We start from the raw sequence: 25724 nt of genomic DNA, 5'->3' as shown, positions 1-25724 counted from the left end.
GGCCTTGGCTGTGCTGGTACTGCGAATGGCAGAAAGCAAGGGGAAACTACAGCTGGTCCGGGTATAAGAATAGGCCTGCTGTATTCCTGCCTGTTGTAAGAGGCGACTGAAAGGAGTCTCACACATTTTGGCCTTTATGTGATGGTTCCCTGAAGGGTTTGACCTCCATTCTTCAAGATTTTTATGAAGAATGAGCCAATTGAGGAAGTGCACCTTACATGGTGTATTGTGACCATAGTGCGTTGAGATCTTTAGCCCCCTTTCTCGTCGTCGCATAGCAGTCCCGCTCGTTTTCCATCTCTTGGGTGATGATACATTCCTGGGTACAGTTTCCGCCATCCACTATAGTGTCGCTCTCTGTGTTGGCAACAACCATGGACTTCTTTGCACCTGATACCCAGCATGGTAGCCAGTCCGTTGTGGTAGGGCCACCATGTACCCTGTTGGTTGTAGCCCCCTGACAACACAGGGATTGCTCTGCTGATGCCTGCACTGTTAACTCCTCACATATGCCAAGGAGTAGATGCCTATCTCCCTGGGGCATCGGGACTCCCAGCAATGGCCATCCTGCCAGGTGGCCCTTGCTGAGGCTGGGTGGTGCCTGTGGTGATGGCCCTTGATCGGAGTGGGTGGCATCAGGGCGGATGACCCGCAATGAACTGTGGTACATCATCTATTGCTGGTGGCCAGCCGCCAGCAGTCTCTAAGCATTCGAGGGCTCACATAAATGCGCAGAAGTATGACCCCAAATCGTTCCCCTCCCTGGCCACACCTTGGGACGAGCGAAAGGCTAAGGATGGCAGCGATACTTATTCTCCCCGGTATCTCATCCGTACATGAGTTGATGGGGAATCATTCAGGCATTCAGGTCAACAAAGCCTCAGTTTTTTGTGGAGCATTTAGAGGACAAGTTTGAGGAGGTGGAGGGCTTGTCCAAAATGCGCTCTGGGTCAGTCTTGATCAAAACAGCATCCTCTGCCCAGTCACGGGCATTTCTTGCCTGTGACAAGCTGGGGGATGTTTCTGTTTCCATCACACACCATAAAAGCTTGAATATGGTCCAGGGTATTATATTCCGTCGGGACCTTCTTTTACAGTCTGATGACAAGCTGTGCACCAATTTAAAGCGACGAGGTGTTCACTTCATCCGGCGTGTCCATCGGGGTCCGAGGGATAATCATGTTGCTAACAGTGCCTTCATCTTGGCCTTCGAGGGTGACACATTGCCCGAGAGGATCAAGGTGATGGTCTACCACTCCAGTGTCAAGCCATATATCCCTCCCCCGATGCAGTGTTTTAAGTGCTGGAAGTTTGGCCATATGTCTTTGTGCTGTACTTCCATCCTCACATGTCGAGATTGCGGACACCCATCACATCCCAATACTCCATGTGCCCTGCCTCCCATCTGTGTCAACTGTGGAGAGCATCATTCACCTTGCTTGCCAGACTGCAGGATTTTACAGAAAGAGAGGAAAATCACGGAATATAAGACCCTGGACTGACTGACCTACACCAAGGCTAAGCAAAAATATGAGCGCCTACATCCTGTGGCTATGACCTCCACATACGCTACTGCAACGAGAACAGTTGTAGTCCCATCCGTTGCACCACTTTCAGTCAGCACCCTCCTTGACGGTGGGGGGGGGGGGGGGGACACTTCCCTCCCTGTTGCTCCTTCACCACCTACTTCAGGAGTAACACCCCCCCCCCCCTCCCCCCAACCATTGGGGACATCAGTCCCCACTTCCCAGCCAGAGAAGCGTAAGTCTTCTTCGGCTCCTCTTGCTAGGAAGGGGTCCCTTGGGTCCCTCCCTTCCTGGGTTCTGACCAGTGGCTGAAGCAACTGCAGGTAGCTGGTCATAGGACTTCATAGTCCTCCTCCATTCCTGAGACTGACCCAGTGAAGCACTCCCAGCCAGAACCACAAAAGGAACAGTGAGAGAAACAGAAAAAGAAGAAGGCACCCAAGAATCCAGACCGTGCGGTGGCACCCGTACCACCGCTCCCTAACATCTCTGCGTCTGAGGATGAGGTGGAGATTCTTGTGCCTGCTGATGACCTACATATCCCCGGACCCTCAGATGCAATGGATGTCACTTGCACTTGTACTCAGTCGGTGGCAGCAGGTGACCCTGAGGCATAACCTGCCTCCTTGAGCGCTTCATGCATCTCCAGCCTAATAATGACGTCACCCTCCAGTGGAATAGCGGCGGTTTTTTCCACCACCTTGCTGAGCTCCGACGACTTCTCAGCCTTCATCCTTTCTTTTGTATTGTTCTCCAGGAAACTTGGTTTTCGGCGATGTGAACCCCTGCCCTCCGTGGCTATTGGGGTTATTATAAGAATCGGGCAGCTTATGAGAGGGTATCTGGTGTAGTCTGTGTCTACGTCCTTAACTCTCTTTACAGCAAGTGTGTACCTCTTCAAACATCTTTAGAGGATGTCACTGTTAAGGTGTGGATGCCTCAGGCTGTTACTGTCTGCAGTCTCTATCTTCCACCAGATGGTGATGTCCCGCAGCATGTATTGGCTGCGCTGATAGCCCAACTGCCACAATCTTTTCTGTTATTGGGCAACTTTAACTCCCATAACCCTTTATGGGGTGGATTGGTGGCAACAGGGCGAGGCAATGTCGTTGAGCAAGTACTGGCACAGCTCAACTTTTCTTTTTTAAATAATTATGCCTCCACACATTTATGTGTGGCGTACGGCACGTACTCAGCCATTGACCTTGCGGTCTGCAGCCCTGGCCTTCTACTGTTTGTCCAATGGAATGTGCATGATGACTTGTGTGGTAGTTACCACTTTCCGATCTTTCTGTCACTGCCCCAGCATCACTCCCCTGGGCGCCTCCCCAGTTGGGCTTTGAATAAGGCTGATTGGGACTTGTTCGCCTCCATTGCCACTATTGAGCCTCTGTCTCACGATGCCATTGATGTGGTGGTTCACACGGTCACCACTGGCATCATTTCTGCAGCAGAATCTGCAATTCCCTGTTCTTCTGGATCCCCTCCATGGAGGACTGTGCCTTGGTGGTCACCAGAGATTGCTGAGACGGTTTGCGATCGCAGGTGAGCCCTCCATCGTCATAAGTGGCACCTGTCACTGGACCACCTCATTGCCTTTAAACGGCTCCGTGCCAGTGTCCGACGCCTTATTCACCGACGGAAGCAGGCACACTGGGAAAGGTATGTCTCCACCATTGATGTCTGTATGTCTCCATCACAGGTTTGGGCTAAGATTAGGCGACTCTATGGCTATCAGACCCCTGTCAGCGTACCTGGGCTTTCCCTGATTGGAGCAGTCTGTACTGAATCCAACACAATTGCAGAAGTCTTAGCGGAGGATTATGCTCAGAGTTCCGCTTCCACGAATTACCCACTGGCCTTCCGCTCCCTGAAAGAGCAGTTGGAATGTTGGAGCCTTTCATTCCATACACGCCACACCAATGCTCCATTAGTGAGTGGGAATTCCAAAGTGCCCTAGCTGCTTGCCCTGATACGGCTCCCAGGCCATATCGCATCCACTCTCAGATGCTCAAACACCTCTGTGTGAACTGCCAGCGACACCTCCTAGACCTTTTCAACTGTATCTTGGTTGAGGGTTAGTTCCCTTCACAATGGCAGGAAAGCATCGTCTTACCTGTGTTTAAACCTGACAATAACCCACTGGAGGTGGACAGCTACTGCCCCATTAGCCTCACCAACGTTCCGATCAAGTTGCTCGAACGCATGGTGAGCTGGAGGTTGAGTTGGCTACTTGAGTCTTGGAGCCTACTGGCTCCATCCCAGGGTGGGTTCTGTAAGGGCCGCTCTGTCACCGGTAATCTGGTCTGCCTGGAGTCTGCCACCCGCACGGCATTTGCCTGCCGTCAGCATCTGGTTGCCATCTTTTTTGAGATATGGAAGGTGTACAATATAACGTGGCGACATCACATACTCACCACGCTTCATGGCTGGGGTGTTAGGGGCCCGCTCCCGATTTCTAATCAAAATTTTCTGTCGCTCTGTTCCTTTCCCGTGCGAGTCGGTACCTCCCATAGTTCCTCCTGAGTCCAGGAGAACGGGGTCCTGCAAGGCTCTGTCTTGAGTGTCTGCCTCTTTTTAGTTGCTATCAATAGGCTAGCCGCAGCTGCTGTAACGTCCGTATCGGCTTCTTTATATGCTGATGACTTTTGCCTGTACTAGAGCTCCACTGGCATTGCGGTTGCTGTACGGCAGCTGCAGAGCGATATCGGCAAAGTGCAGTCTTGGGCCGTATTGCGTGGCTTCCAGTTTTCGGCTGCCAAGACTTGTGTCATGCATTTCTGCTGGTGTCGCACTGTTCACCCTGAGCCACGGCTTTATTTTGACGGCGAACCTCTTGCTGTGGTGGAGATGCATTATTTTTCCGGATTGCTTTTTGATGCCCGGTTGACTTGCCTCCCTCATATTCAGCAGCTTAAACAAACGTACTGGCGTGGTGGCATCTTAATGCTCTACGTTGCTTGAGTCACACTGGCTGGGGTGCCGATCAGTCTACCCTTCTACGACTTTATCAGGCATTGATTCAGTCCCGTCTCGATTATGGGAGCCAGGCTTACGATAGTTCTCTGCGGGATCTGACTGGCAACTGGAGCTTTCTGCAGAAGCCCTGTAGGCAGCATCCTTGTGGAGGCTGGTGTCCCTCCATTGCGGATCCAGCACCAATGATTACTGGCCGCTTATGCTGCACATGTTTGTAGCTTGCCCAGGCATCCCACTTACTGTCTCCTGTTCCCCAACTCGGCCGTCCGTCTTCCCAAACGGCGGCCCCAGTCAGAGTGTACGATAGCAGTTCACATCCACGCTCTTCTCTCTGGGCATGAGTCTTTCCCTCTCCCACCTCTTTTCTGAGCCCATTTACATATACTCCCATGGTGTGTGCCCCGCCCATGACTTCGGTTGGATTTGGCACAGGATCCAAAGGACTCAGTCCCTCCTGAGGCCCTCCACTGCCGCTTTCTTTCCATCCTTGCTGTGTTTCATGACTCTGACGTGGTCTATACCGATGACTTGATGGTTGCTGGTTGAGTTGGTTATGCTATTACTCTTGCGGATTATTCAGAACAGCACTCATTGCTGGCTGGCTGCAGTGTTTTCACTACATCTACATCTACATCTACATCCACATCCATACTCCGCAAGCCGCCTGACGGTGTGTGGCGGAGGGTACCTTGAGTACCTCTATCGGTTCTCCCTTCTATTCCAGTCTCGTATTGTTCATGGAAAGAAGGATTGTCAGTATGCTTCTGTGTGGGCTCTAATCTCTCTGATTTTATCCTCCTACTGAGCATCTCTCCTGCAGAGTCTTCCACTGGAGTTTATCTATCATCTCCGCAACACTTTCGCGATTACTAAATGATCCTGTAACGAAGCACGCTGCTCTCCATTGGATCTTCTCTATCTCTTCTATCAACACTATCTTGTATGGATCCCACACTGATGAGCAGTATTCAAGCAATGGGTGAACAAGCGTACTGTAACCTACTTCCTTTGTTTTTGGATTGCATTTCCTTAGGAGTCATCCAGTGAATCTCAGTCTGGCATCTGCTTTACCAACGATCAACTTTATATGATCATTCCATTTTAAATCACTCCTAATGTGTACTCCCAGATAATTTATGGAATTAACTGCTTCCAGTTGCCGACGTGCTATATTGTAGCTAAATGATAAGGGATCTATCTTTCTATGTATTCGCAGCACATTACACTTGTCTACATTGAGATTCAATTGCCATTCCCTGCACCATGCGTCAATTCGCTGCAGATCCTCCTGCTTTTCAGTACAATTTTCCATTGTTACAACCTCTCGATATACCACAGCATCATCCGCAAAAAGCCTCAGTGAACTTCTGATGTCATCCACAAGGTCATTTATGTATATTGTGAATAGCAACGGTCCTACGACACTCCCCTGCGGCACACCTGAAATCACTCTTACTTCGGAAGACTTCTCTCCATTGAGAATGACATGCTGCGTTCTGTTATCTAGGAACTCTTCAATCCAATCACACAATTGGTCTGATAGTCCATATGCTCTTACTTTGTTCATTAAACGACTGTGGGGAACTGTATCGAACGCCTTGCGGAAGTCAAGAAACACGGCATCTACCTGTGAACCCGTGTCTATGGCCCTCTGAGTCTCGTGGACGAATAGCGCCAGCTGGGTTTCATACGACCGTGTTTCTCGAAACCCATGCTGATTCCTACAGGGTAGATTTCTGGCCTCCAGAAAAGTCATTATACTCGAACATAATACATGTTCCAAAATTCTACAACTGATCAACGTTAGAGATATAGGTCTATAGTTCTGCACATCTGTTCGACGTCCCTTCTTGAAAACGGGGATGACGTGTGCCCTTTTCCAATCCTTTGGAACGCTGTGCTCTTCTAGAGACCTACGGTACACCACTGCAAAAGGGGGGCAAATTCCTTCACGTACTCTGTGTAAAATCAAGCTGGTATCCCATCAGGTCCATTGGCCTTTCTTCTTTTGAGCGATTTTAATTGTTTCTCTATCCCTCTGTCGTCTATTTCGATATCTACCATTTTTGTCATCTGTGCGACGCTCTAGAGAAGGAACTACAGTGCAGTCTTCCTCTGTGAAACAGCTTTGGAAAAAGACATTTAGTATTTCGGCCCTTAGTCTGTCATCCTCTGTTTGAGTACCGTTTTGGTCACAGAGTGTCTGGACATTTTGTTTTGATCTACCTTTGACATAAGACCAAAATTTCTTAGGATTTTCTGCCAAGTCATTACATAGAACTTTACTTTCGAATTCATTGAACGCCTCTCGCATAGCCCTCCTCACACTACATTTCGCTTCGCGTAATTTTTGCTTGTCTGCAAGGCTTTGGCTATGTTTATGTTTGCTGTGAAGTTCCCATTGCTTCCGCAGCAGTTTTATAGCTCAGTTGTTGTACCACGGTGGCTCTTTTCCATCTCTTACGATCTTGCTTGGCACATACTCATCTAACGCATATTGTACGATGGTTTTTGTACTTTGACCAATGATCCTCAACACTATCCGTACTTGAGACAAAACTTTTGTGTTGAGCCGTCCGGTACTCTGTAATCTGCTTTTTGTCACTTTTGCTAAACAGAAAAATCTTGCTACCTTTTTTTATATTCTATGTATGGCTGAAATCATTGGTGCAGTAACCGCTTTATGATCGCTGATTCCCTGTTCTGCGTTAACTGTTTCAAATAGCTCTGGTCTGTTTGTCACCAGAAGGTCTAATATGTTATCGCCACGAGTCGGTTCTCTGTTTAACTGCTCAAGGTAGTTTTCAGATAAAACACTTTAAAAAAATTTCACTGGATTCTTTGTCCCTGCCACCCTTTATGAAGTTTGAGTCTCCCAGTCTATATCCGGCAAACTAAAATCTCCACCCAGAACTATAACATGGTCGGGAAATCTACTCGAAATATTTTCCAAATTATCCTTCAGGTGCTCAGCCACAACAGCTGCTGAGCCAGGGGGCCTATAGACACATCCAATTACCATGTCTGAGCCTGCTTTAACTGTGACCTTCACCCAAATTATTTCACATTTCAGATCTCCGTCAATTTCCTTCGATACTATTGCACTTCTTATCGGTATAAACACCCCGCCCCCTTCACTGTCCAGCCTGTCTCTGCGGTATACATTCCAATCTGAGTTTAGGATTTCATTACTGTTTACGTCTGGTTTCAGCCAACTTTCTGTCCATAGTACTATATGGGCATTGTGACCGTTTATTAATGAGAGCAGTTCTGGGACCTTTCTATAGATGCTCCTGCAGTTTACTATTAGTGCATTAATATTGTTATTCCCTGTTGCATTTTGTCTACTCCTAACTTGCTGCGTTTCAGGAGGTGTCTTGTCTGGCCTAGGGAGGGAATTCTCTAACCTAAAAAGCCCACATGTGCACTCCACACGTACTGCGCTACCCTTGTAGCCGCTTCCTGCGTGTAGTGCACACCTGACCTATTCAGGAGGACCCTACATTTCTCCACCCGATAGCGGAGGTCGAGAAATTTGCAACCCAGATCTCCGCAGAATCGTCTGAGCTTCTGGTTTAAGCCTTCTACTCGGCTCCAAACCAGAGGACCGCGATCGGTTCTGGGAACGATACTACAAATAGTTAGCTCAGATTCCACCCTGCAAGCGAGGCTTTCCGCCTTCACCAATTCCGCCAACCTCCTGTATGAACTGAGTCCACTCACAGGCAGAGCAGGCGATGCCACACGGCAGCTTCCACATTGAACCTCCGCCTCGTGCACCGTGAACGCCACTGAACCCGCCATTCCCCTTGGGGAGAGGGTGGCCCAACCGCGCCCGGTACCAACGAAGGTGTCTCGACAGCAGGGACAGTGGGTGAAGCATGTAACACCTGGGGTGTACCATGCAACGCACCAGACTCCCCACTGCCGCTACACTCCGAGGCAGCAGCCTGAAGACGGCTGACCGCGGCCATCAACACGTTCAGCTGTTCGCGAACAGTGGCCAGCTCCTCCTGCATCCTAAGAAATCAATTCACTTTAGAGAGTTAATCAACTTCTAACTAGACTGCTAATTCACTAAAGGCGGCTGGTAGTTGACTAAACTGTGGTTACTAGACACTTCTTGTACAAAACAAATGAAAATATCACTACCTGTCTCTGGACTATATTGGAAACAAACACTAGCACTGTAATGTTGATGCATTAATTTGTTCTGAAAGCGGTGCTGATATTCAAGGCAATAAAAGCGGGTTAAAAGCTGTGATCTATCTGGGGAAGTTAACCTTGCATTATTGAGCAACTGTTTCACCAGGTATCCAGTCTAGAGCTTACCAAATTCCCAACCAGACTGACTTACCAAACGAAAGCGCTGGCAGGTCGATAGACACACAAACATACACACAAAGTTCAAGCTTTCGCAACAAACTGTTGCCTCATCAGGAAAGAGGGAAGGAGAGGGAAAGACGGAAGGATGTGAGTTTTAAGGGAGAGGGTAAGGAGTCATTCCAATCCCGGGAGCGGAAAGACTTACCTTAGGGGGAAAAAAGGACGGGTATACACTCGCACACACACACATATCCATCCACACATATAGAGACACAAGCAGACATATTTGGTTGTGTCTGTATATGTGTGGATGGATATGTGTGTGTGTGCGAGTGTATACCCGTCCTTTTTTCCCCCTAAGGTAAGTCTTTCCGCTCCCGGGATTGGAATGACTACTTACCCTCTCCCTTAAAACCCACATCCTTTCGTCTTTCCCTCTCCTTCCCTCTTTCCTGATGAGGCAACAGTTTGTTGCGAAAGCTTGAATTTCATGTGTATGTTTGTGTTTGTTTGTGTGTCTATCAACCTGCCAGCACTTTCGTTCGGTAAGTCACATCATCTGTGTTACAAAGATGATGAGACTTACCAAACGAAAGTGCTGGCAGGTCGATAGACACACAAACAAACACAAACATACACACAAAATTCAAGCTTTCGCAACAAACTGTTGCCTCATCAGGAAAGAGGGAAGGAGAGGGAAAGACAAAATGATGTGTGTTTTAAGGGCGAGGGTAAGGAGTCATTCCAATCCCGGGAGCGGAAAGACTTACCTTAGAGGGAAAAAAGGATGGGTATACACTCGCGCACACACACACATATCCATCCACACATATACAGACACAAGCAGACATATTTAAAGACAAAGAGTTTGGGCAGAGATGTCAGTCAAGGCGGAAGTGCAGAGGCAAAGATGTTGTTGAATGACAGGTGAGGTATGAGTGGCGGCAACTTGAAATTAGCGGAGATTGAGGCCTGGTGGGTAACGGGAAGAGAGGATATATTGAAGAGCAAGTTCCCATCTCCGGAGTTCGGATAGGTTGGTGTCGGTGGGAAGTATCCAGATAACCCGTACGGTGTAACACTGTGCCAAGATGTGCTGGCCGTGCACCAAGGCACCAGCTTCATCCTGACTCACAACTTCTTCACTTTTGAAGGCCAGACATACCAACAATTAAAGGGAACAGCAATGGGTACCAGGATGGCCCCCTCGTACGCCAACCTATTCATGGGTCGCCTAGAGGAAGCCTTCTTGATTACCCAGGCCTGCCAACCCAAAGTTTGATACAGATTTATTGATGACCTCTTCATGATCTGGACTCACAGTGAAGAACAACTCCAGAATTTCCTCTCCAACCTCAACTCCTTTGGTTCCATCAGATTCACCTGGTCCTACTCCAAATCTGACGCCACTTTCCTTGACGTTGACCTCCATCTGTCCAATGGCCAGCTTCACACGTCCGTCCACATCAAACCCACCAACAGGCAACAGTACCTCCATTATGACAGCTGCCACCCATTCCACATCAAACGGTGCCTTCCCTACAGGCTAGGTCTTCGTGGCAAATGAATCTGCTCCAGTCCGGAATCCCTGAACCATTACACCAACAACCTGACAACAGCTTTCGCATCCCGTAACTACTCTCCCGACCTGGTACAGAAGCAAACAACCAGAGCCACCTCCGCGTCCCCTCAAACCCAGAACCTCCCACAGAAGAACCACAAAAGTGCCCCACTTGTGACAGGATACTTTCCGGGACTGGACCAGACTCTGAATGCGGCTCTCCAGCAGGGATACGACTTCCTCAAATCCTGCCCTGAAATGAGATCCATCCTTCATGAAATACTCCCCACTCTACCAAGAGTTTCTTTCCGCCGTACACCTAACCTTCGTAACCTGTTAGTTCATCCCTATGAAATCCCCAAACCACCTTCCCTACCCTCTGGCTCCTATCCTTGTAACCGCCCCCGGTGTAAAACCTGTCCCATGCACCCTCCCACCACCACCTACTCCAGTCCTGTAACCCGGAAGGTGTACACGATCAAAGGCAGAGCCACGTGTGAAAGCACCCACGTGATTTACCAACTGACCTGCCTACACTGTGATGCATTCTATGTGGGAATGACCAGCAACAAACTATCCATTCGCATGAATGGACACAGGCAGACAGTGTTTGTTGGTAATGAGGATCACCCTGTGGCTAAACATGCCTTGGTGCACGGCCAGCACATCTTGGCACAGTGTTACACCGTCCGGGTTATCTTTATACTTCCCACCAACACCAACCTATCCGAACTCCGGAGGTGGGAACTTGCTCTTCAATATATCCTCTCTTCCCGTTACCCACCAGGCCTCAATCTCCGCTAATTTCAAGTTGCCGCCACTCATACCTCACCTGTCATTCAACAACATCTTTGCCTCTGCACTTCCGCCTCGACTGACATCTCTGCCCAAACTCTTTGTCTTTAAATATGTCTGCTTGTGTCTGTATATGTGTGGATGGATATGTGTGTGTGTGCGAGTGTATACCCATCCTTTTTTCCCCCTAAGGTAAGTCTTTCCGCTTCCGGATTGGAATGACTCCTTACCCTCTCCCTTAAAACCCACATCCTTTCGTCTTTCCCTCTCCTTCCCTCTTTCCTGATGAGGCAACAGTTTGTTGCGAAAGCTTGAATTTTGTGTGTATGTTTGTGTTTGTTTGTGTGTCTATCGACCTGCCAGCGCTTTCGTTTGGTAAGTCACATCATCTTTGTTTTTAGACGAAAGAATGTGGGTTTTAAGGGAGAGGGTAAGGAGTCAATCCAATCCCGGGAGCGGAAAGACTTACCTTAGGGGGAAAAAAGGACAGGTATACACTCGCACACACACACACATATCCATCCGCACATACAAGACACAAGCAGACATTTGTAAAGGCAAAGAGTTTGGGCAGAGATGACAGTCGAGGCGGAAGTACAGAGGCAAAGATGTTGTTGAAAGACAGGTGAGGTATGAGCAGCGGCAAATTGAAATTAGCGGAGATTGAGGCCTGGTGGGTAACGGGAAGAGAGGATATACTGAAGGGCAAGTTCCCATCTCCGGAGTTCTGACAGGTTGGTGTTAGTGGCAAGTATCCAGATAACCCGACTGGGGTAACACTGTGCCAAGATGTGCTGGCCGTGCACCAAGGCATGTTTAGCCACAGGGTGATCCTCATTACCAACAAACACTGTCTGCCTGTGTCCATTCATGCGAATGGACAGTTTGTTGCTGGTCATTCCCACATAGAAAGCTTCACAGTGTAGGCAGGTCAGTTGGTAAATATCGTGGGTGCTTTCACACGTGGCTCTGCCTTTGATCGTGTACACCTTCCGGGTTACAGGACTGGAGTAGGTGGTGGTGGGAGGGTGCATGGGACAGGTTTTACACCGGGGGCGGTTACAAGGGTAGGAGCCAGAGGGTAGGGGAGGTGGTTTGGGGATTTCATACGGATGAACTAAGAGGTTACGAAGGTTAGGTGGACGGTGGAAAGACACTCTTGGTGGAGTGGGGAGTATTTCATGAAGGATGGATCTCATTTCAGGGCAGGATTTGAGGAAGTCGAATCCCTGCTGGAGAGCCACATTCAGAGTCTGATCCAGTCCCGGAAAGTATCCTGTCACAAGTGGGGCACTTTTAGGGTTCTTCTGTGGGAGGTTCTGGGTTTGAGGAGATGAGGAAGTGGCTCTGGTTATTTGCTTCTGTACCAGGTCGGGAGGGTAGTTGCGAGATGCGAAAGCTGTTTTCAGGTTGTTGGTGTAATGTTTCAGGGATTCCGAACTGGAGCAGATTCATTTGCCACGAAGACCTAGGCTGTAGGGAAGGGACCGTTTGATGTGGAATGGGTGGCAGCTGTCATAATGGAGGTACTGTTGCTTGTTGGTGGGTTTGATGTGAAGCTGGCCATTGGACAGGTGGAGGTCAACGTCATGTTACACTTTCCACCTTCTAATACCATGTCACCCTCACAACATCCCCACAACGACCCCATTAAGTTTTATTTACATTCCCTCCGCAAACATGCCTTCGCCCTAGTCAGATTACACTCCCATATTTTATTTTCTCAGGCTTGTGTGACATTTGGCATTACCCACAAAGTACTCACACTTAAAGTTCCCATCTCTGGCTGTAATCCTTCTTTCCATCAGTCCCTATACCAGTTCCAAACTGAACAATCCATTGCCCTCACCTACCTAATCCTTCACCTACACATCAACTCAGCCAATGAACACACCCGTCTACTCCTATCCTTATTAAAAGTCCTGAATCTTTCCTCTCCCACATCCACACCGGCAGTTCAGAGCATCCTCCTACAGGCCAATCGCAAATTAGAACAGCATGCCAGCCTCCACCTCAAAAAACTATCCAATCTCCTGGTTTCCCACCTCTGGAAAGGCAACTCACTCACCCTTCACAACCTTTCCAGCAAACCTCAACCTCCTCTCATTGCACACAGACCCAGTCTCTCCCATCTACTCAATCTCCCACTTCCAGCTCCACTCCCCCCAAAACCTCAAAATTCCAGTCAACACAATCTGGAACCACAACACCCTACTTCAGTAGTTAACCTTTCCTCCAAACCTCTCTCCCAATCCGAAACCTCTGACCTATCCAAAGGCCTCGCCTTCAGCCCCACTCCCAGATTCAACCAAACAGCTCTTGTCAAAGATTTACTGTCCTACACCCGTACTCTGTGCTGGAAATATCACTTTGCCACGAAGAAAAATGATCCTAATCCTACTCCTAATGGTCCAACTCCTCAAGACACAATCCAAATTGAACCCTGCTTGGAACAGTTCCGTCCTCCGTCACAGCGGGACCCACCTCCTCTTACTCAAAATCACCCTCTCCAAACTTTCCAGGAATTTCTGACTTCCAGCCTTGCCTCTCGATCCTTCTTAAAAAACCTTAATCCTACTCCCAATATCACCACTGCTGAAGCCCAGGCTATCCGTGATCTGAAGGCTGACCAATCCATCGTCATTCTTCCGGCGGACAAGGGTTCCACAACCGTGGTACTTGATCGTCGGGAGTATGTGGCTGAGGGACTGCGTCAGCTTTCAGACAACACTACATACAAAGTTTGCCAAGGTAATCCCATTCCTGATGTCCAGGCGGAGCTTCAAGGAATCCTCAGAACCTTAGGCCCCCTACAAAACTTTTCACCTGACTCCATCAACCTGCTGACCCCACCAACACCCCGCACCCCTACCTTCTACCTAAAATTCACAAACCCAACATCCCGGCCGTCCCATTGTAGCTGGCTACCAAGCCCCCACAGAACGTATCTCTGCCTAAGTAGATCAACACCTTCAACCCATTACATGCAGTCTCCCATCCATCATCAAAGACACCAACCACTTTCTCGAACACCTGGAATCCCTACCCAGTCTGTTACCCCCGGAAACCATCCTGGTAGCCATTGATGCCACTTCCTTATACACAAATATTTCGCACGTCCAGGGCCTCGCTGTGATGGAGCAGTTCCTTTCACGCCGATCACCTGCCACCCTACCAAAAACCTCTTTCCTCATTACCTTAGCCAGCTTCATCCTGACCCACAACTTCTTCACTTTTGAAGGCCAGACACACCAACAATTAAAGGGAACAGCCATGGGCACCAGGATGGCCCCCTCGTACGCCAACCTATTCATGGGTCGCTTAGAGGAAGCCTTCTTGGTTACCCAGGCCTGCCAACCCAAAGTTTGGTACAGATTTATTGATGACATCTTCATGATCTGGACTCACAGTGAAGAAGAACTCCAGAATTTCCTCTCCAACTTCAACTCCTTTGGTTCCATCAGATTCACCTGGTCCTACTCCAAATCCCATGCCACTTTCCTTGACGTTGACCTCCACCTGTCCAATGGCCAGCTTCACACGTCCGTCCACATCAAACCCACCAACAAGCAACAGTACCTCCATTATGACAGCTGCCACCCATTCCACATCAAATGGTCCCTTCCCTACAGCCTAGGTCTTCGTGGAAAACGAATCTGCTCCAGTCCAGAATCCCTGAACCATTACACCAACAACCTGAAAACAGCTTTCGCATCCCGCAACTACCCTCCCGACCTGGTACAGAAGCAAATAACCAGAGCCATTTCCTCATCTCCTCAAACCCAGAACCTCCCACAGAAGAACCCTAAAAGTGCCCCACTTGTGACAGGATACTTTCCGGGACTGGATCAGACTCTGAATGTGGCTCTCCAGCAGGGATACGACTTCCTCAAATCCTGCCCTGAAATGAGATCCATCCTTCATGAAATACTCCCCACTCCACCAAGAGTGTCTTTCCGCCGTCCACCTAACCTTCGTAACCTCTTAGTTCATCCGTATGAAATCCCCAAACCACCTTCCCTACCCTCTGGCTCCTACCCTTGTAACCGCCCCCGGTGTAAAACCTGTCCCATGCACCCTCCCACCACCACCTACTCCAGTCCTGTAACCCGGAAGGTGTACACGATCAAAGGCAGAGCCACGTGTGAAAGCACCCACGATATTTACCAACTGACCTGCCTACACTGTGAAGCTTTCTATGTGGGAATGACCAGCAACAAACTGTCCATTCGCATGAATGGACACAGGCAGACAGTGTTTGTTGGTAATGAGGATCACCCTGTGGCTGAACATGCCTTGGTGCACGGCCAGCACATCTTGGCACAGTGTTACACCGTCCGGGTTATCTGGATACTTGCCACTAACACCAACCTGTCAGAACTCCGGAGACGGGAACTTGCCCTTCAGTATATCCTCTCTTCTCGTTACCCGCCAGGCCTCAATCTCCGCTAATTTCAATTTGCCGCTGCTCATACCTCACCTGTCTTTCAACAACATCTTTGCCTCTGTACTTTTGCCTCAACTGACATCTCTGCCCAAACTCTTTGCCTTTACAAATATCTGCTTGTGTCTGTGTATGTGCGGATGGATATGTGTGTGTGTGTGTGTGTGTGTGTGTGTGTGTGTGTGTGTGTGTGTGCGAGTGTATACCCCTTTTTTCCCCCTAAGGTAAGTCTTTCCGCTACCGGGATTAGAATGACTCCTTACCCTCTCCCTTAAAACCCACATCCTTTCGTCTTTCCCTCTCCTTCCCTCTTTCCTGATGAGGCAACAGTTTGTGCGAAAGCTTGAATTTCATGTGTATGTTTAATGTGAGTTTGTAATCTTATGGAACACATCAAATATGGAGCCAAGATTGGGTGACTGCATACAACACTGCATTCATAAAATAACACACGAAGTACGTTGAAACATATGCAAGAGGAAATTAACCACAACCAACCGATTCAATTTTCACCCAAAGAAGTAGCGCAATCCTGTCCATCATGAAATTACCACTCACTGGTATACTAAATTCATACTAACACTCTGTGAAATCTTCCCGAAAAGAATAGCTGAGGGCTACTTTGATGCTTACACCACATGCTTCACGTGGTCAACTTGGTTTACGCAAAGAGTGTAGCTCCACAATAATTTTGATAATTAAAATAAATTACATCGAAACGCAATTTACAAAAGAAAAACCTCTAACTGGTTACTATTGTCTTACCATTAACCTGATGGGTCAAACAATTGTATAATCACGTGGAACTGGTCTCACAAAGTACACCCCACGTGGGTTGAACATAAAGAAAAGTTGCTGTATTGCAAAATATTGTCAAGACGAGACGTTATAATCTCACGAACATTCGCATTTAAGATTGATGATCTTAGTTAGAGTTATGTATCATCAAAACATGGTTCCACTTTACTCAGAAAGTAGTGAATAAGCAACTACTGGAAGATATTCTGAACTTCTCACTTGAATTACACTGCGTTGCAATTTAAGATAACGTAAGATATTTTAGTTCTAAACCTGAAATAAAGGTGATTAAATTTTCAGTTAGGCTGAATTTAAGAAATCCATTGTCCTGCGGACTTAGCAGAGATGCGTTTAGCCGGAGATCTTACCACTTTAGGTGCTCGCCGCGGTCAGGCTGACCTGGGCCCCTGCTGAGGGTGCTTAACAGATACAAACGGAAGTGACCAGAGAGGCAGCTTCCTATACCAACATGACAAGGGACGGACAGGACCATACTAAGAATAGAAACCTCTCTGCTTTTAGAAAGCGTAGCTACCTGTTCCGACGTTGGTCCTACTGTTCTCTAGCAGACAGGCTTATCTGCTACCATCAAGCGTGCAACTAGAAATACATTTGCTCATTCATCCTCTCACACAGAAGGGAAGGGGGATGACAGTATCTTATCATATACAGTATATAAAAGAAAGCGGATGTAGGTTCCGTATGAGACTGTGTGACATGAATTACATATAAACTTTGTTTTAAAGTGTAGTAGTGTGACAGATCGTTCTTGATTATGTGTAAAAGTAACACGTTCCACTGCTCAGTCTCTTCCCAGGTAGTCAGAAACACCACAGTAAATTTAGAAATGGAATGTATGCCGTAAATGACAACAGTTTTAAGAAATTAACATGAAAGGAATCAAACAGAGACCTTTCAGCACTACTGCCACTATGGTTGACTAAAGGGACTCTCTCTGACTGTATTCAAAACAAACACGAAATCTATGGAACACTATTACTAACACTTGACAATTAAAGCTTCCTAAAAGCAAAAACACACGGAAGAAGAAGTGACAAGTAAGAAAAATACAGTTAATACTTAAATTAACGTAGCTCGCTGCACAGCAGACGTGAAGCAGACGGCAGCTATGATGACACTTACAGAGTTGGTAGCCATCTCTCGTGCCATAGAGTATATCCGCTCCTGCTCAGGTGAGTCGTTTGTCATCTGTAGTGACTCCCTGAGCAGTTTACAAGCTATTGACCAGTGTTTTCCTTGCTCTCGTCTGGTGATGGCTATCCAGGAGTCCATCCATAATCTTGCTCGTTGCAGTTGCTCCGTTGACACGGTGACATGCGGGCCAAACAGGCTTTTTGTGCACCGGCCCTGGTGATTGGCGTTTTTGGGGTGCGATCTCCAGTCAGTTCTGTGGCAGAAGGTCCTTGGTACCTGGAGTGATGGATGACGTACCCTGCCTTCACCCATCAAACTCCAGGTCGTCAAGGATACTACTGGTGTGTGGCGCTCCTCCTTGCAGGCCTCTCGCAAGGACTCTGTTATCCTCTGCTGGCTAGGCTTTGGCCACACCTGGCTGACACACGGTCAATTTTTGCGCCGCGAGGACCCACTTCTCTGTCGCTGTGGTTCAGTGTTGATGGTGGTCCACATTTTGTTGGGCTGTCCGCTTTTAACTGCGCTCAGGCACACATTTACGCTTCCTGATACATTCCCTGCCCTTTTATCAGATGACGCTGCAATGGCAGGCTTAGTTTTGAGTTTTATTCAAGCTGGGGGCATTTATCTCTCTCTTTTTGTTGAGTCTGGCCTTTGGCCTATGGTTTTAGATTGGGGTTTTTAGTGTCTCTCTTGGTGGTTGGCTTTTCCTTTTTTCGTTTCCATGGTCCGCCAACCACTGTAACACTCTATGTGCTTTTAATTCCTTGTTTTCTGGTCTTTGTCTGTGTCTTTCTTGCTCTGTGTCGTCCCTTGTCATCTCCATTGCTTGTTTTTGTTCCTTGTGGGTATTTCATGATTGTGGAAAAAGGGACCGATGGCCTGTGTAGTCTGGTCCCTTCAACCCTCATAAACCAACCAACGAAACTACAGCTGTAATTTTTTTCTAAGGGCATGCAGCTTTAATGTATAGTTAAATGATGATGTGAGAGCTTCATCAAACCAGTCTCTGGACTAAAGATGACAACAACAATTTTCTTTTACTGGTCAAGTTTTGAGTGCTTTTAATGATAAATGTTTTATCTCTGTTCTTTTTATAGAACTGACTAAAGCCTTTGACTTGGTCAAACACAGGTTCTGCTGCTTGAAAAACTATAGTTACTTGATATTGAAGGCACTTGCAGTATATAGTTTCGATCAAATACCTCAAAAACAGGATGCAGGAGTTTTAATTCTAGCCAGTGATACTATGATCAGTTATGGTGTCCCTCAAGTTTCAGTTAGTGGACCCTTACTTTTCCTCTTATTTGTGAAAGACCTGCCTCTGAATCTGTTTAACGCCTTACATGTATTGTTTGCAGACGACACAGATTCCATCTTTTCAAGTTGTAAAGGACGTAATAACAGAGTCTATCAACAGGCTAGTTTTAAGGATACACAACATAAACTATTATTAAATAAAAGTAAAACTGCCCATGTGCTTTTCAGTGCTTCCAAAAATCACAGTACCTACATGGAGCCCTTGCTGATTGATCATGAAATGATAGAGCAAGTCAATGAGATTAGATTTCTTGGGTCGTGGATTGACAATAACTTAGAATGAAATAGTCACAGAGAGAAACAGCTAAAGAAATTGAGCAGTCTCTGCTATATTTTTCAGATTCTTAGTTAGACCTTTTCAGGGAACTGAAAATACTGCCCGTTCTAGGCAGTTATAGCTTAGAAACTGTGACTTCTGCTAACAATAATTTGCGTTTTTTGAGACCTAAAGTCTATTCACAATTGTAATACTCTTTCTAGTGCAGACATTCACCTTAAAAGTCAAACACTGACTAACATTTTACATGGTGTAAGTCATATAAGCGGTGTGCTTACAATAATTTCCCCTCTTCAATGTAGGGAAAATAGAAATGCATCTAGGAATAACATAAAAAAGTATCTTATTTATATACTATTTTTATTCTGTTGATGACTACCAAAATTCCAATTTTTTGTAACAGTTCTCATACTTTCAGTCTACAGTGCAACTGTACATTAATGTGTCTAAAGCTTAATGGAATATTGTATAATTGGTCCGAATTGTGCTATTTTGATTTTGTGCTTTAGTTTTAATTTTTAGTGCTGCTAACTTTCAGTTAATTAATTTTTTACCTGCAAATCTTGTGTGATGAACTATGCTGTGCCCCGTTATTAGAGTCTATCAACATAAGCCAATCTGTTTAGCAGTGCTGGGTAAATTGTGTTTCATATTGTAAACTGAACTTAGTTCTACAAATTTAAGTTTGTCCAATATCCTCACATATTTTATACATGTGGGATTTGATGGACCAGATAAATAAATAAAATAAATAATTGAAATTATTAAAGTTATAAGTAAGGATTCAAAATATGAAGTTGTAAAATAAGTTTACAGTTTACATCAGCCTTTATAATATGGTACAAAAAATTGAAACTGTATTTGTATGAGAATTGAAGCAACCTAAAGCATTTTCTTGGAGGTTAAACAAAATGAAACTACAAGGAAAGGCAGTATTATGGGGAGATAATGAGAATGAAGGAAGTGCTGAATCCACAGAGAAGTTCTAAGATAAAGCCACTATTCATCGATTAAATGAGACTGTTATCTACTGTCTTGATCAAGGAAGACAACAAGACAAGATGAGAGCAAAATCAACAACAATGAAATCATACAGTTTAGTATGACATATGATTCTGGCTGACATAACTATTTGCATCATACAGTTTTCTCCAACCCTTTCATTATTTTCGTTTGATGGAAAGCGTCTGATTCTGAAAAGTAGTGTGGTAATCGTTTCATAGTCTTTCTTTATACACAAATGAAATGATAAATACTTCTGTTTCAGATGTTCATGTAGTCGGTTCCCCTCCACCAGCCACATATGCTCACGGTATGACATATGACCCTGAAAATGGCGCAGCATATGTAATTGGTGGTTTTGACGGAGGAGTGCAAAGTCTCGTAATAAAAATTGTGTTTCCCAGAGATCTCTGTAACTTATGGACAAGTAAGGACAGATGTATTACATCTGTGGGTTGTTCATACTGTGAAGTGGCACACAAGTACGGAGAAACTACTTCAGTGTGTTATTCAAACAGCCAGCCACTTGCTGACAGGTCAGTGTCTGTGTCTCGTTTTAGCTTATCAGTTGTCAAATATCTGCTCAGGTAGCTAGTAATGTCAGGTTTCTTTGTGTGCTAAAGTTGTCCTATTTTCCTGCAATGTTCTCATTTAGTTGCGAGAGCTCCAATGGCACCATTAAAACCAACAATGGTGTTGTGTGTAATGCAGAGTGGTTTGCAGGAAGAACATGTGAGCAGTATGAAAGCTGCACCGACTGTCTTGCAAAGTGGCCTAGCTACTCCACAGAAATGAAGGTACTGATTCTGACAGTAGAATATTATATTATAACATTGAGGAAACAATTTTTATTTTTGTCATTCAGGAAAGATTATTATTGTTTTCATGATCAGGTATGTGGTTGGTGTGCAAATTGTAATTCTCCAAAATGTGGAGCAGTGGAGGACTTAGAGGACAAAAAAGACAGCAAAGAAAGAATTACTGATGTTGAACAGTGTCCAGAGAAAATGTGTCCAGCATCTGACTGTGAAAAGTGCCTAGATACAGGTTCATGTATCTGGACTAGACAGGTGCAGCAACATTGTGAGTCTGAACAATGTTTCTAGATGTTTAGTTTCTTTAATACACATACTTTTTAATTTTGCATTAATTTCTGCAACTTACTTTTTTTTTTTACAAGCTGATGATTTCAGAGCGTTAGTGACTCAGGAACCTATTTTTAACTGGAGTTGTGTGCCTGATAGTATTCCCAAAAGGTCGTCCATAAAAATTCACTCAGCTCCACCAGCTTCGTGTCCGAATCGCTGCAGTGAGTACAAGGATTGTCAGAGTTGCTTGAACACTACGGGATCAGAAGGTGGATGGCACGAATGTCGTTGGTCAGTGCAACTTAATGAGGTATATTGTTTCATCTATCTTTGATATACTTAACCTTTGAAATTTAGGTAGTCACATACATGAATTTTATTATCTAAGGCCATTCTTTATGGTCTTCTGTCTTAATTATGTGTACTGGCAAAAACTAACTTCTTACTTTCTTTTTAAGTGTATTTCCCCTAGTTACCAACCTCTGTACTGTGCTGGTGGTGTATGTGGTCTGGTATTAAGAGGTGATGACATTGAGCAATGTCCAGAACAGTGTTCTTCATTCACACAGTGCTCAACTTGTCTGAAGCATGCACATTGTGGGTGAGTGATTTGCATATAATAATGGTACAGATAAGGGAGAAAGAAACAAATTCATTACCAGAATTTGTTATAATGTTCTCTTCAAAACCACAGGTGGTGTGCTCTTTCAATGAGTAATGTCACAGGGCTTGGAGTGTGCACTGAAGGATCCCTCGACAGTCCTTCAGATAGACCTTCCCAGGAAACATGCCGTGCACTCTACTATAAGCAGCAAGCTGAAATGTCAGGTTTGTATTATCAAATGAACCATTTGCGAGAATTTTCTGTAGTTAGATGTTTCTTCAACTTAACCAAAAAAATAGCACGCTACAAAAAAATCATATACTTTCGTTAGATCAAAGATTATGCCTCCAGCCTCAGCTTATCATTGTGTTACAAACCAAGAAATAAATTGCATTTTTTATTCCTGAATCCCAATTGCGATTCTTGCAACAAATTATATGTACTTGTATATGTTCCAACTGTTATGAACAGCCTTCTCAAAAATTTTCAGAAGGTATCAGTAAGGAAACTGTCCTGTAATTATATTCTCCCCCCCCCCCCTTTAGGAAATGGTTGTACTAACAAATATTTTAATGTATCTGTAAAATGACCACTTGACTGTCAGAAAATTTGGCCTACGCATAAACAAAGCCAAGACAGATTATCCCATTATGACTCATCGGCAAGCTCAGGATACTTAATACTGTAGATGAGAGACTGGTCCTGCAAGAGAGTTTGTGGATTTAAATACCTCAGAATCCTTTTTATGGAGAACTTGTCATTCGAAGTAGAGATTGACACTGGGATACAGGCGGGAAACTGATTCTTCTATGGCCTAACACAATTGCTTCATTGCAGGTCTCTCTTGAGACAGTTTAAGATTCAGCTATATAAAACCCTGATCCAACTTTTGCACTATATGGCTGTGAGAAGTGCAGTTTGTGAATGCAGAACTTTCATAAAGCTCTTGTACAGGGTGTCTTGCAAAAGACACCTGGGAGAGGTCTGCAGGTCGTGCGGCACATTTGTCGGCTGTTGTCACTGTGTCTGCCGGTTGTCGCTATGCTTAGTTCTCAGACATCAGTACTTCGCACATTCCCCCTTCACTGCAACTGAGTATACTGGTGTTTTCTTCTGAATTTAATCACTTCAGATATTGTCGCTGGACGTAATTATTGCAACTACACTGAATCCGGGACTTTCTTGAATTGTTATGTGGAATGTTGGCTTGAATTCATATGAAAATTTCCCCGTGTGCTTGTTCCCAATGATTCGACAATACGCAGATTAGTGAAGAAATTTCAAGAAACTGGATCTGTGTTACACAAATGAAGACCTAGAGAACCCAAGTATTTTAACCAGAAATAAATTAGCAAGATATGGGAGGCCTTGGAAAGAAGTCCGAGAAAACCTCTGTGCCGTTTGGTACTTCAGACTGGTGTGTCAAGAGCATTGCTCACAGACCTGTGCACAAACTGAAATTGAAACCATAAAAAATAACGGTAGTGCATCAACTGAGGAACTCAGATAGTGTTGCTCGACACCGTTATTGCAACTGGCTGTGAAAGTCTGTGCACTATGGGGAAGTTGATCCTGAGATGCTTTTTTTTTCTGATGAAGCATGGCTGCATTTGTCAGGGTACGTAAATTCTCAGAATAATCAATGTCAGAGCTCCAAAAATCCTCATGAATTACATCAACAACCTCTACATGATGTGAAAACGGGAATGTGGTGTGGAATTGGTGCAAGATGAATTACTGGACCGATCTTTTTTCACAATACAATACGTTCTGAGGTCTGTGAACAATATGCCGCATCCTTTTTTCCGAGAATTAGGACCTAATGATGTGTGGTTATTTCATGCAGGACAATGCAAGACCGCACATTGCAAATGTTTATATGACAGCAACAGGATAGGATAGTTAACTGGCCCTCTTGTTCTCCAGATCTAAATCCGCATGATTTTTATCTTTGGGGAATATAAAAAAACAAAGTTTATGCAACCAGTCCCCACTCGCTTGAAGAGTTGGAAGATGGGGTTTTGCTAGTCATTTCCCAGATTTCGGCAGTCAAAATTTCTTGAGTGTTTGTTAATGTGTTCAGGAGATGTCATGCTGCTCTTACCACGGAGGAACATAATTTTGAGCAATTACTTGAAATAAAGGTAGGCTTAAGTTAATCAGATGGCAACTCAGGGGAATCGCACGCACAGCTGACTATCGGCAAATTGGTGTCCGAGAGTCAGGTGTGGCGATGGCGATGGGCAGATGTGGTGGTGGCCACACAGTCCACCAACCCCTCCTGAGTATCTTTCATGAGACACCTGATATTTGAAAGAAAAGTGCTGCAGAAGATGTTCGGTCTAATGTTGGATGCAAACACTGGTGAATGGAGGATCAGACACAACCATGAGCTAAATGGACTAATGGGAATTGTAAGATGCAAGCAACTGCAGTGGGCTGGACATGCTCTTATATGGAAGGCTAGAGATGGCCACAAAAGCTCCTGAATTTCATCCCCACAGGTAGGAAACTCCTGGAAAGACCAAGGAGAGAGATGGAGGAATGACCTCCATGGAGGCCTGCAACAGTCAGCGATAAGATATGAATGGATGACGGGGCGTAAAAGTAAAGTAAAATGGCCATGTATGTATGGTCTAGTCGCTTTCACAACATGCTCGATATTTTTTTTTTTTTTTTTTTTTTTTATGTGAATCTCCACCTTTCAGTGATTATGTAATCAATTCAGTTTCATCCTTGCTTATTTCCTAGTGCTGTATGTCACATAATTTTCCATGAATATAGGCTTCTATAATGTACACCTAATGAATTTCTATTTAATGAATTTGTCAGCTATCGATGGAAAATGGTTATTAAATATTTCTCAAAACTTTGGTAGATTGCCAACCGTTTCATTCTCACACAGGAGAGATATTGTTCACACACTTCTGCCTTGATACTTCTTTCTTACCAGACCTTATACTTCTAATGTTACTGTGAGAGCTATCTGTTATTGTTGTGGAATGCATTGTTTTAGCTTGTGTGATGAAATTCTTCAGCACTTGTCTGCATCATCTTCAGTAAAATCAAAACTTTCAGGATATGGTATGAGTCAATGTATATATTTACAAAAGACAGTGAAATCAGAAACTTAATCTATATAGTTGTATCAACAGTGAACTATCACTGTACTGCTTAAAGCTATTCATGATTATGTCAGCTAAATTTAATTGATGAAATTAGACAGAAAGCTTCTGCTTTGAAATAAAACTACTGTCTCCTCAGTTATACTAAGTGACTTCTGTTAATCTGCCATTGTTAGTTTAATTTTTATTTAATTCCAGTGACTTTTTCAAAGAAAGTATTTATCTGCATCTATAAATAATGAGTCCTATTTACAGTGCATAACAGCCTGCATGCAACTTTACAACAAACCGCTACTTGCCATGTAACTAACAGAACATTTCAACCCATGAATTGAAATATTCAGATAATTTGTGGATAGAGTGACGAATGAGGTATGTTTTAAACTGTATTTTAAAGTCCCTTGTTTTATACTGGATGAGAGTTTGTTGACTGTCTTCCCACTGGAGTACATGACTTTGTTCTGAACCGTAGACAAGGTGGCCAAGTTTACATGAAAATTATTTTTGTGTCTGATGTGAATGTGTAAATCGCATCAAGTTGAAACTGATTTTTTATTATCAGCAACAAAAAATGATGAGAATTAATTGTATTGGAAAGTGAGTGTAAGAATTCCAAGATCCTTAAAAAGGTTTCTGGAAGATGTAAAGTCATCTACAGTATCGCTCAAAAGTATTTTGTAGAGACAATAACTTCAGAAAACAAACTCTTTAGGAGAAAATTTAA

The 25724-nt window shown here is 45.0% G+C and overlaps 1 protein-coding gene across 1 annotated transcript in view; it reads left to right on the top strand.

Moving 5' to 3' along the window:
• Positions 1-25724, top strand: part of LOC126262233 (multiple epidermal growth factor-like domains protein 8) — a 338254-nt gene that overhangs the window by 253592 nt on the left and 58938 nt on the right. Inside the window, exons 28-33 of the mRNA XM_049958701.1 lie at positions 20449-20719; positions 20839-20980; positions 21077-21266; positions 21364-21581; positions 21730-21872; positions 21966-22099. Of these exons, the coding sequence (XP_049814658.1) occupies positions 20449-20719; positions 20839-20980; positions 21077-21266; positions 21364-21581; positions 21730-21872; positions 21966-22099 (1098 nt within the window). The remainder of the gene's footprint in view (positions 1-20448; positions 20720-20838; positions 20981-21076; positions 21267-21363; positions 21582-21729; positions 21873-21965; positions 22100-25724) is intronic.

This window comes from Schistocerca nitens, chromosome 6, assembly GCF_023898315.1.
Source record: "Schistocerca nitens isolate TAMUIC-IGC-003100 chromosome 6, iqSchNite1.1, whole genome shotgun sequence".
NCBI classification, from domain to species: domain Eukaryota; kingdom Metazoa; phylum Arthropoda; class Insecta; order Orthoptera; family Acrididae; genus Schistocerca; species Schistocerca nitens.
The sequence above is the reverse complement of the archived record's forward strand: the minus strand, read 5'-3'. Positions and strand labels throughout refer to the sequence as shown.